General features: G+C 36.6%; 1 protein-coding gene across 3 annotated transcripts in view; it reads right to left on the reverse strand.

The window, feature by feature from the left end:
• The window catches only part of LOC148872492 (nuclear transcription factor Y subunit A-1-like), a 31,031-nt gene extending 13,747 nt beyond the window's left edge, over window positions 1-17,284 (reverse strand). Inside the window, exons 1-5 of one of the 3 annotated variants that reach the window (XM_088968965.1) lie at window positions 16,949-17,284; window positions 15,656-15,960; window positions 15,398-15,519; window positions 15,132-15,203; window positions 11,160-11,324 (exon numbers count right to left, since the gene is read on the reverse strand). In XM_088968965.1, the coding sequence (XP_088825091.1) occupies window positions 11,160-11,324; window positions 15,132-15,203; window positions 15,398-15,519; window positions 15,656-15,926 (630 nt within the window). In that variant the 5' untranslated portion in view covers window positions 15,927-15,960; window positions 16,949-17,284. Of the gene's footprint in view, window positions 1-11,159; window positions 11,325-15,131; window positions 15,204-15,397; window positions 15,520-15,655; window positions 15,961-16,708; window positions 16,756-16,854 lie in introns of those variants that run through there. The other 2 variants (XM_088968966.1, XM_088968967.1) reach the window with 2 other exon arrangements.
• Between the last annotated feature and the right edge of the window lie 287 nt (window positions 17,285-17,571).

Here is a 17,571-nt window from a genome sequence, read left to right on the forward strand (position 1 = left end):
AAATGCCTTCCTACATGGTGATCTTGTTAAGGAGGTGTATATGGAGCAACCACCAAGGTTTGTTGCTCGGGGGGAGGCTGGTACGGTGTGTAGGCTCAAAAAGGCAATCTATTGACTGAAACAATCTCCACGTGCATGGTTTGGCAGGTTCAGTGAAGTGGTGAAGGCCTTTGGGATGAAACAGTGTCAGGTTGATCATTCTGTGTCCAGCTATAACTCAAGTGACAACAATGGAATTGACAGGCTGAAAATTTCTTACAGGACCACTTCAATATGAAAGATCTGGGGAAACTGAAGTATTTCCTAGGAATAGAGGTTGCGAGGTCAAAACAGATGATCAACCTATGTCAGAGAAAATATATTCTTGATCTACTTGAAGAAACAAGATTGTTAGGTGCTAAACCAACAGAGACTCCTATGGAACTCAATGCCAAGTTGAGTGTAGATGCAGGTGAAGAATTTAATGATCCTGGAAGATACAGAAGGTTGGTGGGAAAGTTGAACTACCTGACCATTACCCGACCAGATATATCATTTGTTGTGTGTGGTGAGTCGGTTTATGCAACATCCCTGGGTTCCTCATTGGGAAGTTGTTCTGAGAATTGTTAGGTACCTAAAGGGTGCTCCAGGTCGTGGTTTGTTATACCAAAATGGAAGAACTCTTGAGATAGTAGGGTACACAAATGCTAACTGGACTGGCTCTATATCAGACAGGAGATAACCACAGGGTATTGTACCTTATTGAGTGGCAATCTTGTAACTTGGAAGAGCAAGAAGCAAACAATGGTGGCAAGAAGTAGTGCAGAAGCATAATACAGGGATATGGCCCATACCATGTGAACTAGTATGGCTGAAGAACTTACTACAGGAGATGGGATTCTCAATTGACAAACCCATGAAACTATACTGTGATAACCAAGTTGCTATTCACATCTCATCCAATCACGTCTTCCATGAAAGAACTAAACATATTGAGGTGGATTGTCACTTTGTGAGAGAGAAAGTGATAAGTGGGGTAATAATTACATTTCATGTGAGCTCAGGAAATCAGTGGGCAGATCTCTTCACAAAGGGATTGCCTCGAGGAAGAATAGATTACATTTGTAACAAGCTGGGACTATATGATATATACTCTCCAGCTTGAGGGGGAATGTTAGAATGCTCAAGTCATGGGTATTTTGGTCATTCTGGTCTATCTTCTTGAAAGTGAAAGGTCTATTGTATCCGAGTTTAAGTTGTGTCCCATCTTCTATGAGGGACAAAATAGTCTTTCTTGTAACTCTAAGTTTTTTGAATAAATTCAAGTGGGTCGACTAGGAGAGGGGTGATTTTACATTCTCTCTTCTAGTCTGACCGAATACTCTTCTTCTTTCTCTTTTCTTTCTTCTTTCTTCTTCTCTACTTTGACCTAGAATCAACTAGGGTTTACTAACACACTTCTGGGTACCACCATGCTTAATCTTATCTCTGTAAGGCCAAATCATGTTATGACACTACAATCTCTATAAAACATATCCACCGTTAAGCCTCAAAAGACCGAATGGATAATTTAAGTAGTACTTCTAGAAAGTGTTCTCCTTGTTATGAAATATTCTTGGAAAATCAAAAAAGACAGAATGTATTAGGGCTCACATTCCATTTCTATGGAAGTCCATGGTATCTTGTACATTTCTAACTATAAAGGTGTTGGAGTTCAAAGAGATCAAAGAAATGGTTCTAAATACACCAAAAAAATGATTCCCTAATTATCCTATCTTACAAAAAACATAAAAGTGAGCATAAGCACCAATTATCTCTCTTCAGAAAGTTAGGTGCATTAGCCAATTAGAAAGTCACCTCCCAACCAAAGATGCCAATTTTAGGGGTCAAAATCATAAATGCTTTTAGAAACAAAATATGATCCACTAAATATTCCTTTAGCTTCTTGAGAAAAGTATCCAAAAATGGTCAATATAAGAAAAATCCCCATACGCAATCAGACATATTGAATGAAGTACAGTTTTATTATCCTCCTTCACCACCTTATTACCAAAAAATAAATCCCTTCCAAAGTAAAGTTTCACCCAAGCAAATCAACCATGTGAATGTGCCTGCACCATGGTGACAACACGATTTCCCAAAAACCTTGCCACTTCTGATGTTGTTCCACAATCCCCAAGTTAATTTGTTATGGAAGGATTTCTTCAAACAAATACCATCAGAATCTACATCTCATACACTTTTCACTTCAACCCCTGATACAAATATGAATCTAAGGCTTTCAAGAAAGTCAAGCATACACTAATATTCCTTTGCAAAAATGGCATCATAAATTAGTAGCAAAAAAAAAAAAGATTCCTATATGTTAGATACCAAACTACATTGCCTTCCCTGGTTTCATAATATTCATCAACTGTGTCGTATCTTGAATACATAATTCCTTTTCATCTCTGGTCAAATGAGTTGTTTTTGTCTTTTCAAAAGTGGCAAAGCTAAGTCATCTCCAATTCCCCATGCTGCAGTGATTCAGGTCACAGGTACCAAGCCAGAAATGATTTCGTGGCTTATAAAACATCATTCAAATGGAATGGTGTACAAGGCGTGGATCGCTTCATTGGAGCTCAATATTGGAGGGAAGGGAGAGGAGAATATGATGACCATGGGATGGCAGATGCTACATGGCATGGAAGGAAAGATGATACAGAAGGACAGAGATACTTTTTAAATCTGGAAGACAAAGAGTTGAGCAGGCCAAAAGACAAGTTAAGTTCTCCATGATTAATGAAACATCTGGGCATCAGGGGTTTTTTCAAAGCAACTCATTTTTGCCATATGCTCAGGCAATTGCACGTGTAACGAGGCAGCCAGTTACACAGAGAGAAATTCAATTTAATATAAATAGGGGGTTATTCAAAGCGACATGACGAATGAATCAGTTCAAACATTCCCGAGGCAGGGTAAAATAAAAATATTAGGGTGTAAAGAGATGTCACGTGGTAAGTGATAACTTAATGAACCACATGATAACACTTACTGGGCATGGGATAGACCATAAGTTGGGTCTATCATCTTACACTTTGATACAGGTCAAAAAATTGCTTTGTGATGTTGGGGTTAACAAAGTAGCGACTAAGCAACAAGTCTGTGAATCAAGATGAGAAGGGGCATGTCTGGTGCATAACAAAGTACATTTACAGGGATAGAGGAGAGAAAGCGGAATCCAAATATTGTGGAAGGGAGATGTGAATGGGGATCAGGTGATGAGTGACCTAGGTCTGAGGTATCACAGAGAAAGAGTTCTTTAGGGCCTTCTGGAATAGGGGGAGTAATAAGGGATGAAGCAGGAAATTTGTTGGCTATGTACTCTAGTCTGATTGGGGTAGGAGACTCTTGAGGGCTGAGATCCTAGGAGCTATTGAAGGGATACAAAGGGCCAAAGAGCTGAATATTAAAAAGTTGATCATAGAAGGTGATTCTGGAATTGTGGTGAATTGGCTAACAGAGGACGGTTCTATGCTCTGGAAATACAGCAATGAAAAGAGGAAGTTCAAGTGGCTCACCAAGGACATGGAAATACATTATACATGGATAAAGAGAACTGCAAATGCATTGGCAGATGGTCTAGCTAAGCAAGGGGTAAACAGGAATACTATGTTCTGGGCTGTTTTGTAAGTGTAATTGTATTTGATTCATGGTCATATTGTACCTTGGGAAGTTGGGAGTTAAGACTATTTAGCTCCCTTCTTTGTAACTCTGATTATCTCAATCTTTATTAGTAAAAGTTCATTGTTATTAATCAAAAAAAAAAAGAAAGAGTTTTTTGTTGACTTGGGAGTAAATTCGGAGTTTGAAAAGCAGTTGCAGGAAGGACTTATGGCCCAAGGGGATGGAAGTGTGTTAAGAAGTGGAACTCAAGAAGAATTGGTAAGGTGGGGTAGCAGAAAGGAGGAAGAGAGGGTGGGGGATTGTGCAGAGGGGAGAAGTGCAACAGAAGGACCTAATGAGGATAGGATGGAAGAGGAAGGGAGAATTAAGGGTGGGAAGGAGACAAGGAGTGCATGGCTGAAGAGGGGATCTTAAGTGGGGGGAATATCGAGGACTCAGAGACGGAGGGATGGTGTTGGAGAGGAGGGACATTCAAGGGAGGTTTTGAGAACTCTTGCTCAAATTTCTGTAGCGAAAGAGGAAATATAGAACTCAGCCATTTGACAAGGTGATTGAGGCTAATTCTGATGAAGAAATCGATTCATGTAAGGGTGATCTTATTCTTAATGAAACTCGTGAACATGAAATTGAAAAATCAATTGGTTTGGAGAAAGTGGTGAACAAAGTGTAAGTAAAATTTTGGGCTCATGCTTTATAGGGGATGGGAGGGGGGAAGATTTGCAAGGTCTTGTAAACCTTCAGAGGGGGAGAATGACAAATTGGATACAATAAAAATTGATTCTAATGCAAGGAATGAAAATGATCAAGATAGGTTGGGGTCTTCTAGAGTTGCAGGGGATATTTTTAAAAAGGGTGTTAAGGTGGTTGCAGAGGAACCTGGTAATATACATCATTTCTATCCCTGCATGTCGGTGACCGATATAATGCAGAACACATGAAGGGGTCTGACACCAAGAATTGAAAGAAAGAGGTCAAACCCTTAGCTTGAAACCAGGTGGAAAGAATGAAGGGTTGGGAAGATGGAAGAAAGAATGAGAGTTTTGCATGCGAGCATGGTAAGCAGAGTTGTGGGAAAGGAGATGGAAGCAGTGTTTTAAAAGTGCAAGGCGCAAAAAAGGCGCAGGGGTCAATTTGCACCTGAGGCGCAAGGCGCAAGGTGAGATGTGTGCCTTTTTAAAGCAAGGCACAAAAATTAAAAAAAATGCTAAAAAACAAAAAAAAAGTCAGAAAATTCAAAAAAATGCCAAAAAAATCAAAAAAATATTAAACATAATATTAATAAAAAATATAAACTAAAATTTTAAAATAATGTTTTGAAAAACCTATTATCTAAAATTAAAATACATAAACATAAGATGTAAAGCATATTCAAATAAGAATTTAAAAATAAAATCAAACATATAAAACATTTTCAAGCATGTAAAACCTCTAATCTCTTTTTTCACTCCATTGCAGTACTTCACATAGCTAATGTAATAAAACATATTATGTTCCTGATTCTATGAGCCGGCTTTGTGCCACGCCCCTCAAGGCAAGCCCAAACAAGTCCACGTTAGGTCTTAAATTCTTAGTTTTCACACAAAAAATAATGATTTTATGGTTTTAACTGCTTTTTAAGAAGACATATTAGGATAATGAATGAACAACATTACCAACTGGAGGTTCTTGGAGCTTCAGTGCACCCCCAGCCCAACTGTTATGTTCAAAAAAAAGCAAAAAAGTGCCAAATTTTCAAAAGGCGCACGCCTAGTGCTGCGCCTAGGACCTAGGTGAGGCGCATTTCAGGTGCCTGTGCGCCTTAAATCACTGGATGGAAGTGGAGAAATTAGAAGCGTGGGCAGTGATGGAATGGAGGAGGGAGAAGGTAATGGGTGTAAGAGAGTTGAATGCAGAACTTCTGTTATTCATGTTTCACAGTAGGCAATATGCAGAGTGCATGCTGGAATCAGAAAAATTGAAGAGAAGAGACTTTAACTTGAGGTTGGATTGATGGTTCCCGGCAGCAAGAGAGATAGTTGCAGATAGAAGATGTGCAGTGTGGATCAGAATGGTAGGCATCCCATTGCAGCTTGGAGCATTCTAACCTTTGAGGAGATTGGCAAGTGCTGCGGCTGATTTCTGAAGTTCAATGACAAATACAGAAGTTGGGAAAACCTTGATATGGCATGAATATTATTTGAAGTCTTGGACGGCTCAGCCATCCCAACTAAGCTGAATCTTGTTTTTGCATGGGTGTGGTACGAGTACATAGTAGTAGTTGAAGAAGCTGACGGGACTGTTGTGAAGGTGGAGGAAGAGGTTGTGAATGAAGAAAGGTCGAAGACGAAGTGTTTGGCGAGGTAGAAGCTGAGACAATGGGGCCTGGAGAACCATCTCGTTTCAGCACAGAAGAGGAGACAGAGGGGGTGGGAAGATGAACTGGAAAGGAGATAATGAGGTGGGTGTCTCTTCATGGAAAGGTGATGACATGGCCAAAGAGGGTAAGAGGGAGTTATGTGAGGAAAGACAGAGAGAGGGTGAAAATGTTGAATTGGTGGAAGTCCAAGGGTCAAGCAAGTGGGAGGGAAGGAGGAAGAAAAGATACAGACATCAGGAGGTAAATTTTAGTTTAAAAATAGCAGCTGGTACCACTACCTTGGGCATTTTTGAAGATAAAAGTCTGAAGCTTAAAGGGGGTGGGGCTCTATACGGCCACAAATAATCAAAGGAAGGAAGGAGAAGCAAAGAATGACTGGGTCTGGGTTGTTTCGAAGTATGAAAATTGAAGGGAAGTTGTGGTTACAGAAGGAGGGGAGATGGGTCTCTCCACCTATCTGTCATCGCTTGGATGAGCTTCAGTGATCAGGAAGTAAGTTTTCTGGAGAAGATGCACAATTAGGACGGAAATGAAGCAAGGTTAAAAACCAAAGGCACCAGAAGCAGATCTCACCACACAAAGGTTTTTCTTCAAATGAGGATCAACCATCACGAGGTTAGCCAAAGTCAAGAAATATGACTTTGGGGAAAAAGAATATTCTAAAAGATATTCAGTGAGTGCAAGTCCGGGGATACCTGGTTTGACGACAGAGTATTGCCAAACAAAACACAAGAGCAAAAACTTTGGAAATTATCACACAACTAAATGGTAAGGTATGCTCGGATTCTCATGGCTTTAGATCTTCTCTATCTTCTTCAAGGGTGGGGGTGGCTCTGTTAGGGAAGAAGCTTTGGGGGGTCGGTGGTATGATGGCGTGGATGGAGGAAGGAGTTTGAAGAGGAAAAGAGCAGAAGACAATCAACAGAGGCTTTACAATAGAAAGAAAAGAATGGTGGTTCAAGGAGACTTGGGGGAAAGGGTTGAAAGGAAAGAATCGAGCATGAGGAGGGTGGAAAGGAAAAGAGGGAGGGGGTGAGGAGATAATGGGGCCTGAAGCTTTTTTTTTTTTTTTGAAAGAGTAATAAAAGAAATTTTATTAAAACAAAAAAAAAATGCAAGGAAGAGGTGACAAGCAGGCACCTCGACAATACGAAACAAATAAAAACCATCAAAAACAAACTTGAAACTACTACGAATCTGAAAAACAAGTATATTCCACTAGATCTCCTCCGAATCTTGATTGCTACTCTGTGCAAACAGTGGGTCACCAGACCCAATCCGAGACAAGATGTCCAACTGAAGCCACCACACCTTAGCAGATTTGAAACACCACCCCTAGCAGGTCATCTTTTTTGGACAAAAGGTTTCTGATCAGGTTCTCACCAAAGATCTCCTGTTTCTCTTCCTCAGTCTTCTCTAGTTCAGCTTAACAACCTCAACCTTCTCCCCTGTACCCAAATCCTTCGAAACTAAGAAATTGACTCTTAACATATCCTCACCTAACACCTCCTCCTCACCCCCCCCCCTTTTTCATCCCACTCTCTTTCTTTGCCTAGTGGAGCCTGAAGTTATAGAGCTTACAAGGGAAGAAAACACTAAGAAGGGAAAGGTGGGTATTGATCAATTGGTGGACAGACAAGTGGCAATTGGGAAGTCTCTTAGCCTATTCTTTCTAGGGGGGAAGGGGTGGTGAGGAAGGCAGGCAATTGGACAATTTGAAAGAAGTAGAAGGGAAGAATATAACAAAAAGAAAGTTGGAGAAGGGGGTGAGATATGGAAGCAAGGAGAAGGGAGGAGGGAGGAAGCATTTGTTGAGGAAGTGTGGAAGGAGGTTAGGGGAGAATTAATAGGGAAGGGGGAGCCTGAAGTTTGAAGAAAAGAAAGATGAAGGATGTCAATTTGGCTACAAGTGTTCTTAGTAGCAATTAGCGAATAGGCAAAGCCTGACAAATAAGCAAGAAGATTGCTGAGGTCAACACTGGGAAGTTAGGGCTCAAATTTGTATTTTGGATAACTTATATTGATTGGTCTATGGGTGAATTGTATTGCTTTAGTTGGTTTGGAGGCATTGGCTTAACACTTGGCTAGTTTGTATCTCTTTTTTCCTTTCCATGAAATTTTCTTTTGCTGTTAAAAGAGTTTAGTACTCGTATGGGTGGGTCTCTTCAAGGGCGTAATGATTATGATTTGTTTAAGGGCTGACCAGATTTTATGTCCAGTGGTTGGTTGGGGTGTTTAGGTTTGGGTGTTTCAGTTGGGACAAGATGTAACCTAAGGATGAGGGAGGCTGTTTTTTCCGGTTCTGTTTGATTTTTCTATTGGATGGGTCATTTCTTATCACCATTTTTGTACTCTTTTTTCTTCTTTCTTAATAATATTTTCTTTTTACTTATCTTCTAAACCATTGGAAGTGCTTTGATTTTCAACCTGTAAGAGATTTATCTTCAAACTACCCTCTTTGAAGTCTAATCTTCAATGGTGATCAAAGTTATTCTACATCATCTTCCAACTTCACAGTATGGACACTTTCCCCATTACATCAATATTAGAAAATGGAAGCTTTATCCATCATTACAAACATATAAAAGCATAAATAAATGTAAAAATAAATCATTCTATAAGAATAGATAGAATTTACATTAACAACCAATGAAACCCAAAGAAGAAAATAAATCCATAAGTGTAGCACAAAAACGTGGACAATCAAGTTCATGACCACAGAATGAAAATTTTCTTCACCAATCAAGTATTATGCTACCTCAAAATACATTCTAGTATTACTCCCAGGTTCCAGCACATAAATACCATACCACAAATAAATAAAATATTAGACTCACAAAAAAGAGGGTCAAAACCCTCTAGGATTCAGGTATGTAAACCAAGAAAACAAAGTCCAAGAGTCCAAGAAGAAACTTGAAAGTAGCTGATCAAAACAAAAAAGAAGAAACTTGAAAATAAAGAGAAAAGGGTGTTGTTGAACCAATCACCCTCCACCCCCATAAGGTGAGATATTTTAAGTTAACAAGGCTTATATACACAATTACAATATTACTCCTATGGGCAAAGAAATAAATTAAATGATACTACTTTACAAGAGCATAATGATAGTATAGGATCTGTTTACCAAAAAAAATAGTATAGGATTTAAATATATACACCTATATCCAGTAACTCTTTTCACAGCAAATAGATTCCTCACACCATCCTTATCAGTCTCATGGCAAATGATAGGTAACATTAAACCAAGTATCTTTCTTATGGAGGAAAGGTTATCCTGGTGAAAAGTGTGTTATCCTCCCTCCCAAATTGTCTGCTGTCCTTGTACCCAATCCCAGCAGAAATGGCTGCTATCATTGAAAAGAAGATGAGGGATTTCCTCTGGAGAGGCTGGAAGGTGCAGAAATACCACTTGGTGAACTGGAACAAGGTATGTCAGCCCAAAGCTGTAGGGGGTCTGGGGGTTAGAAGGGCAAAAAGTATCAATACTGCTCTGCTGGGGAAGTGGTTTTGGAGATTTGGGGAAAGACAAGGAGGGCTGTGGAAAAGGGTGGTGCAGGGCCCAGTATAGTGTTAGAAATATGGGATGGGATCCAGGAACTTCAACTTATTCCTATGGATGCTCGGTTTGGAAAGGTATTGAGAAATCTTACCATTGTTTTGCAAAAGGTGTGAAATCCAAAGTAGGAAATGAGGAGAAAGTCAAATTCCGGAAAGATGTTTGGTATGGGGAGAGACCTTTGAACAAGAGGTTCCCTGTCTTGTTTAAAGTTGCAGCAAACAAGGAAGCTAAGGTTGCTGAAAGTTCGCAAATCCAAGATGATAATGTGGTTTGGATCCCACAATTCAGAAGGAATCTAAATGATTGGGAAGTGGGGGAGTGGATGGAACTTCTGTAACTCCTTTACAGTACTCAAGTGGGGACAACAAGGGCTGATGGTAGAATCTGGAGGAGGGAGAAGACTGGAAAGTTTACAGTCAAATCTTTTTATAAGGCAGTGGACAGTTTTTTTTTTTTTATCAATAACATCATTTTCATTAAATTAAGAGAAGAGAGGGAATAAGTATACAAAGGAGGAGATAAAATAACTTAGCTCCCCAAAAGCAGAAAACACAGGGAATGAAGAGAGGGAACAAGGCAGTGGACAGTTCAGAAGGACTTTCAGTTCCAACTCACATCATTTGGAGTAAAAATGTGTCTTAAAGATTGCCTTTTTTGTATGGACGGCTTACCTCAACAGAATACTTACAAGGGATAACCTCTCTGAGAAAGGTGCTCTGCTGGACTCAAATAGCTGTCCCCTATGCGAAGGACATCTGGAAACAGTGAATCATCTATTAATCCACTGCAAATTTTCTTCAGAGATCTAGAACAGAATCTCACAATTATTTGAAGTGAAAAGTTGCTGCCCAGGTTCAGTACAGGATTTTGTAAAAGGTTGGAGAGTGGAGGGCTTGAGTAAAAGAGGAAGATTAGTTTGGAATTTAACCCCAGCAGTGGTTTTTTGGTGTCTGTGGCAAGAAAGAAACAGTCGGGTTTTCAAAAATAAACAAGTTCTGCTGACTCCATTTTTCAGAAAATTGTGGGAAAGATGTTTTCTTGGTTCTCTGGTAACAGGCTGGTTAGGGGTATAGGTTTTGAGTCCTTTATTGTACATGATAATCTTTTTGTAAAGCAGGGTGGGGTTCAAGTCAAGAGGGAACAGTTTTCTGGTCTCCTTAGGAACTTTATCTTGCTGTATATTTTGTTCATATTTAATATTGATACTTTACTTTTCTCTCAAAACAAAACAAAAAAAAAACAGTAAACCGTAATACTCAATGACATCTATCATGTATCGTCTTGGATATATGGAAAGGTCAATAATATTTGGCCAAACAATCAAGAAAGTACTAAATAACCAAGTTCTATATTGATGAGTCATCCTGAAGTGAGCCAAACAATCAGCTAAGTACCTAGACTCTGACAACTACAAAGATCTTTCCTCTGAATAACTGTACAAAATAACCAAGTTCTATAATGATGATATCATCCTGAAGTGACATTAGTTCCCTTTGCTAACAAAAAGTGTAAACAATCAATGATCCATAAATGTGGACAAGGAATATAAGTGATATCAGTATCTTGACCCAAAAGATCAAGGTACCAATATATACATACCTTCCTAACTTTTATCAGCTTCTTTTCCAGCTCAGCCTTAGCACGTGACTGTCTTCGCCTCAGAATTCCATGATACTGCTTTGCATTCACATACACAGGCTCTTCTGTCATTTCAAGAGGCAAAGGCATTCTAGTGTGGTGCATCCCAAGTAAATGAGGATGTGCCTGAAACAATTTTTTACATGAATCGTTAGACAGCAATACCCATGTTTATAAACAAATCTGGTGCAAACTTTCCTAATATTGCCTTGTGAATAAAATATCCCATTGATAAATACTTCTACCCACTATAACAGCACTGCAATTTATTCACATAATATAGCAAAACACAAAAGAATGTCAATGAAAGTGCACGAAAAAAGATGGATGACCAAAGAGAATGATCTAAGAACTAGAGAAGAACTTAACATTATATTCCACTACTACTACTACTACTAAATTTTGTATTCCATTTTTGTCTTAAATAAAAATAATTTCCATTTTAACAATTATTTTTATTTAATATGATGATTATATAACATAAGAAATGTTCTGAAATATCTTTGACAAAACTCTGTACTTTTTTATCTTTTCTGTTCTATCTTTTTTAAATATTTATTTTTTTATGAATAATAATAAACTTATTAATTCAGAAGTTGATTTAGAGTTGTGAATTCAAACAACATCGGAGGAAGAGGCGCGAGCTGCAGCCCCTTCTTGAATCTTACAAGTAAACTAGGAAAAAAATACAGGAATGACAGCTGAGCCCAAAACAATTCTTACCTATTTACCCCTTGCTTGGCTAACACATCTGACAAAGTATTTGCTGATCTCCCCACCCACCGTACAATAACCAACATATTCCTTGTCAACCAACTGAATTTCTTCATTTCATTCTTTTGTGTTCTATCTTTTCTAAATATTTATTATTCAATCATGACATCATGAATTTCTTTGATAAATTTGATCATTGACCCACAATTTAAATAAGAAAATAGCTTTGCTTTCGAATCAGTTTTAAATTATATATTTCACCTACATTATATACATAATTTTTACTTATCACACTTAATTTTTGTTTGACATAATTAATATATAATTTTTTATATATTCTTTTGATTACTTGTACTTTTTTATTATTTTTAAATATTTATTATTTAACTATTATATCATCGATTAATCCAATTGACCCAAACCACTAACCCACAACCCAAAAAGAAAAATAGTTTGATTTCTAGGTTGACATTAAATTTTGTGTTCCATTTTCATCATTTATAAAAATACTTCTTACATTTCATACATCTTTTTGTTCAGTATGATGAATATACAATATTAATGATATGCTCATTATTTTTATTATTTTGTATTGTATATTTTATTTATTTTTATTTTTATTAATTATAGCATTATTTATTAACGAACTTGACCCCAAATGGTTGAATTGCTTACCCACCACTAAGAGGGAAGAAAATGATTTTGTTTTCAAATTATTTTTCAAAATGTTTATTTTTATATTATTAAAATTAATATTATGGATTTAATTAGTAGAATTTAATGATAAGAAAAATATATCTTAAATATAGGATTTAATAAGAGAATATACCTTAGATATGAGATTTAATGAGAGATAATAGGAAAATAGTTTAACTTCCAATTGGTTTTAAATTTTACATTTCATTTTCACCACTAATAAAAACATTTCTTATTTATAATCAATGTTTTAAACTTGTTGTTGACCTGCCCGATTGAACCATTCGAACCATCACTCGGCCTTGATTCTAGGTTTTGTTTTGTTGAAACTCTCCCTTTTGGTTAAAAACCGTCTAACTTGGGCAGTTCAACCATTGACTTGTTCGGCCCAGTAACCAAGTTGCATGTTGCGCACTTAATTACGTGCAAACTTTTGGAAGCCATAACTTTGCACTCGACTAGGATTATCTTTTTTTTTCTATTTTGACTAACTTTTCAAGATCTATACGTCCCAAGGGCACTATGTGCCTTGCCTTGCTATTTTCGTGAAATAAAAAACCTTTTTTGGTCCCAAATTGCAATTTTTAATATTTTTTATAAATAAAAAATTTAAAACAGAATTAAGAACATAAATAAATGTAACATAATACATATATTATATGTAATATATGTAAAACATAACTATGATGTATGTAAAACATAATTATACCATTTATTGATAAAATATGTATTTTTACACACACACACACATAGTGTTGATGCAAAGCAGTTTGGCTCGTTTGACATTGATAGTCCAATTGGTGACTCGTGACCCAAAGGCAAAAGTGGGTCGGTTTTTAAAACATTGCTTATCATACTTATCATTGTTTAATGGAAAAATCTATGATACGGGAAAGATATGATAGGGAAAGAGTTTTGACCAATCAAAACCCACCCATGAATTTTGATAAATGACACTTGATTCACTACCACGTTTATGATTCCAATTTATTGGTGAATTATTTTTCCGATATCATATCTTTCCATATCATAGTCGAACCCTTGTTTAATATGTCAAATATATGATGTTAAAAACGTTCTCATTTTCTAAATTTCTTTTTTTTTTCATTTTATATATTTTTTAGTTTTATTATTTAATTATGGCAACATGATTGGCCCATTTGACCCAAATGGTTTAATTTCTCACCACCACCTAGATGAAAACACTATTTTTCAGGTAGATTTTAAAGGTATAAGTTTTTATGTTATTGAAATTGTTAATTTATTATGTATGTATTTAATTATAGAACTTAATGATGAGAAGAAACAAAGAAGCCTTAAATATATGATTCAATGAAGGTGAATGCAAATTAATGCCTTAAATGTTGGATTTAATGAGAGATAATTGAATGCATTGAATATCTTAAAATGAACTCTTTTCAACTCATTTAATATCAATAACTAATTACCCTATTTGCCCTCATTTTTTATCATTAAATTTAAATATAGAGGGGTAAGTTTTGTCATCACAAAATTCCAGAAATATTATTGAGGGTATTCGTACCTTTTAAAATAGTATAGATTTTCCAGTTTGTTGGTGTCATATGAATATGTTTAATTGTTAGAGAGCTATGATACCTAGACACCTGCACATGCCTAGCATACCAATGTCGGACAAATACATACCTGATAATAATACCAGATAATAAATGAACACTTGTAGAATATATTTTATAATTTATACCATTAATGCTTTAAAATATATTCAATTATATGTCTTAGCAAATTATAATATAAAAAATTATGAGGTGCTAGAAGCTCAACTAAATTTGCCAAGGTATAGAATTGCACATACCTAGCCAAATGATGCAGAATGAAATAGTTACTTTAGTTCTCAGTTTGGGTTAAAGTAGGAGACAAAGTGTAGTTTTGTTTATCTGAGGCAGATTCAGTACAAGTATAAATACACATTTTAGGAAGATCTTAAATAGTTAGGTTTGGGTTAGCCGGTTAGCTTTACTAAATTATTGGAGTGTTTTTGAAATCAAAAAAGAAAAGTGTTATGAGTTTTGATTTCTGAATTTTCTTATTTTGGTTCTCTCTATATTTGTTCTTGTCATTACTACAGTGGCATGAACAGAACCTAAACTTCAAGAATACTTATTTCAGGTTTGGTTTGCTTCCACATCTTATTATTAGAAGTTCCTACATTTCCAGTTAAATTACCAACGGTGTCCCATTTTTCATCATTACCTCTCCATATTTTAACATATTTTGTTGTATATAAACTGATCCATACTCAACTTCCTTTCTGATCAAATATAAAAGTCTTCAGATTTTTTTTTCCCAAAGGAGTTTTTCTCTTGTTTCATCACATAGTTAACATTCATAGCAAAGAACTTTCAGAAAGTGCCATTTCCCATAAAACAAATATAATCATGGAGTGGCATCTTCAACATAACTCATGGAAAGGGTTTGACAGAATAAACTGGGGATTATAAATTTGAACAACAGAATCTCATTTAGAATATTATTCTTGCATACCATAGCCTGATTTCCATAAGCAGCCATTATTCCCCCATAATATGGATCAGAATATGGATATGGTGCACAAGCCTGTAACAAGTGAAAATAACATTTAGAATCGTTTCATTACTCCTTTATAAGAAATAGCATGCAAAATATGGAATCCATAACATCATGGATTCAAAAATATGAACTCTGAACAACTGCAGCAAGCCAGCAGCTACATAAATTATGAGAGGTAACCAACAAGTCCTAGTTGGGTGTGCTAAAACAAGATATCTTACAATTGAGTGACCAATGAGTTCAAGCTGGGTATGTGGTACAGCACTTTCACCCATTGTTGGAGGTACTGTAGATGTCGGATGCTGCATGCACTGATTTTCTTGTCCATGGTTTCCATCAGAGCCTGAATGAAGTCATGTTAGTACATTATAATGGATCTTATCCATTATGGTGGATAACATAAGTCCTAATAGCTACTATACAAGAAATTATCACAGATATCTCATTAGACAGAATGAATAGCAGATTTGAAGAAGTACCTGAATTTGTTGACCCACCATTCTGTGTTTCTTTACCAACATTAGTTCCCTTTTCCAGGCCACCATTTGCTTGTGTTTGGCCAGCTTTGTTCCCCCCACCACCACTTGGGGGCTCCACTGAAGCAGATTTTGATGCACTCTCACCTAAAACAGCAGGAGGCACAACAGTATACCCAATTGGACGCCACCAAGGTTGAGTGCCAACTGTTGATGAGGGAATGGTTTGTGCATCAGGATCTTTTTGGTTTCCATTGTCAGATTTTGAGTGCATGCTTCCCAACTTTGTTTAGAAAACCTTGAATTCCCTACCCAACAACAAATGAATAATGAATTTAGTCGGTTGATATAGAAAAGAGTAAGCAGAACCAAATGAAACACCTAAACAGAAACAAATTGTATTTGAACCAGTAAGTGATCAACCGATAAAACCAGCAATAATTCATGCAAGATACACAAAGAGAAACACGCGCAGAAAGGTGAGAAAAGCGAAAAAGATATAACGTTGAGGGGAAGCCGTTCCAAGTAAACCGTGAACTTCTCTCCCGCAAAATCGAAATACCTATTTTTCTCAATTAACAGAACAACTAGGAGATGAACATACTAGCAATCTAGTAGTACACAAAATAGGACTTAAAACTAAAACGAAACCTGCAAGGAACCCGAAGCAACGAAAACTCAAACAGGGGTTTAGAAAAACAACGATCAAAAAATAAAAAATACGTGACAGCGAACAAGAATCTATAGAACATGTGAACACTCTAATACCCTAAAAGTTCACAACTTTATTAAACATCAAAGCCTAAAATTTACTCAAAGTCAACACTGAATTCTAAAATTTGCGGGAAATCATCAAAGCCCTAACTCAAAAGGAAAAAAATCACGAAGTATAAGAAAACAAAGTAGCAGAATCTCCATGCAGAATATCATCTCTTGACTCTTCCATGCTGATCAAACTCAGATTTACCAATCAGATAAAACTAAAAGTCCAAAACTACACAAATTAAAAAATTTAAAATAAAAACAACAAAAGAAAATACGAAGAAAAAAAGTAACCTGACGAACCAATCATCGACCAAAAGTCCTCCTAGAGCAACGCACCAAACAACCAAACCATTAAAATCAAATTCAAAGCCCCCATCCACACATACAAACACGAAAAAAGAGAAAAAGAAAGGAGAGAATATCCATCGAAACCCTACCCTTCAAAGCCCCGCAAATCGTCGAAACCAAGTAGTAGACAAGCTAAAACCCACAAATCAAAACTGCGAAACTGGATGAGCAGCGAAGATTTACCAATTGAGAACAGTAGTCAAGAAACCCTATAATTCTCTTCTGTTACAGAATTCCAAGCCATCTATGTAAATCCATTTCTCTGCGATTCTCAACGAGAAACTGAAACTGTATCCCGATGGAAGAAGGAAAAAATAATAATAATTCGAGAAATGGATTAAAATAAAGAAATATATAATGTTTATTTTTTACAGTCGCGCTCACGCTAGCGTCGTCTCTCTCTCTCTCTCTCTCTCAGTCTCTCTTCCCTCTCTCTCTGTTAAATTAATTAATTATTTCCCAGAAACTACAAACAAACAAACCCCTTGAAACATTTTAAAAGAGGTTTAATAGAAATTTAGAAAAAGACAGATAAGCCCTATTTTTTATAAAAATAATATATTTACGTCAACATCCCCTCGCTTTCCAAGTATGACGAATTTGTCCCTAGGAAACTGAGCAGAAGATTCCCATAAATACTTAACATGTTTGTATAAAGGGAGAAAGGCCGCGTTTGGTAAAATTTTAATGCAACATTTTGGGGATTTAGCAAAAATTGCAATCCCATAACATAATAGAGTTCAGATCTGCGCCCCACAATGTCCCACATGACATCCCTGCCATGTATGGGAAACATTTCCTGATGA

The sequence above is a fragment of the Nelumbo lutea genome, chromosome 2, assembly GCF_056320005.1.
Source record: "Nelumbo lutea isolate HS-2025 chromosome 2, American lotus-T2T, whole genome shotgun sequence".
NCBI lineage: Eukaryota > Viridiplantae > Streptophyta > Magnoliopsida > Proteales > Nelumbonaceae > Nelumbo > Nelumbo lutea.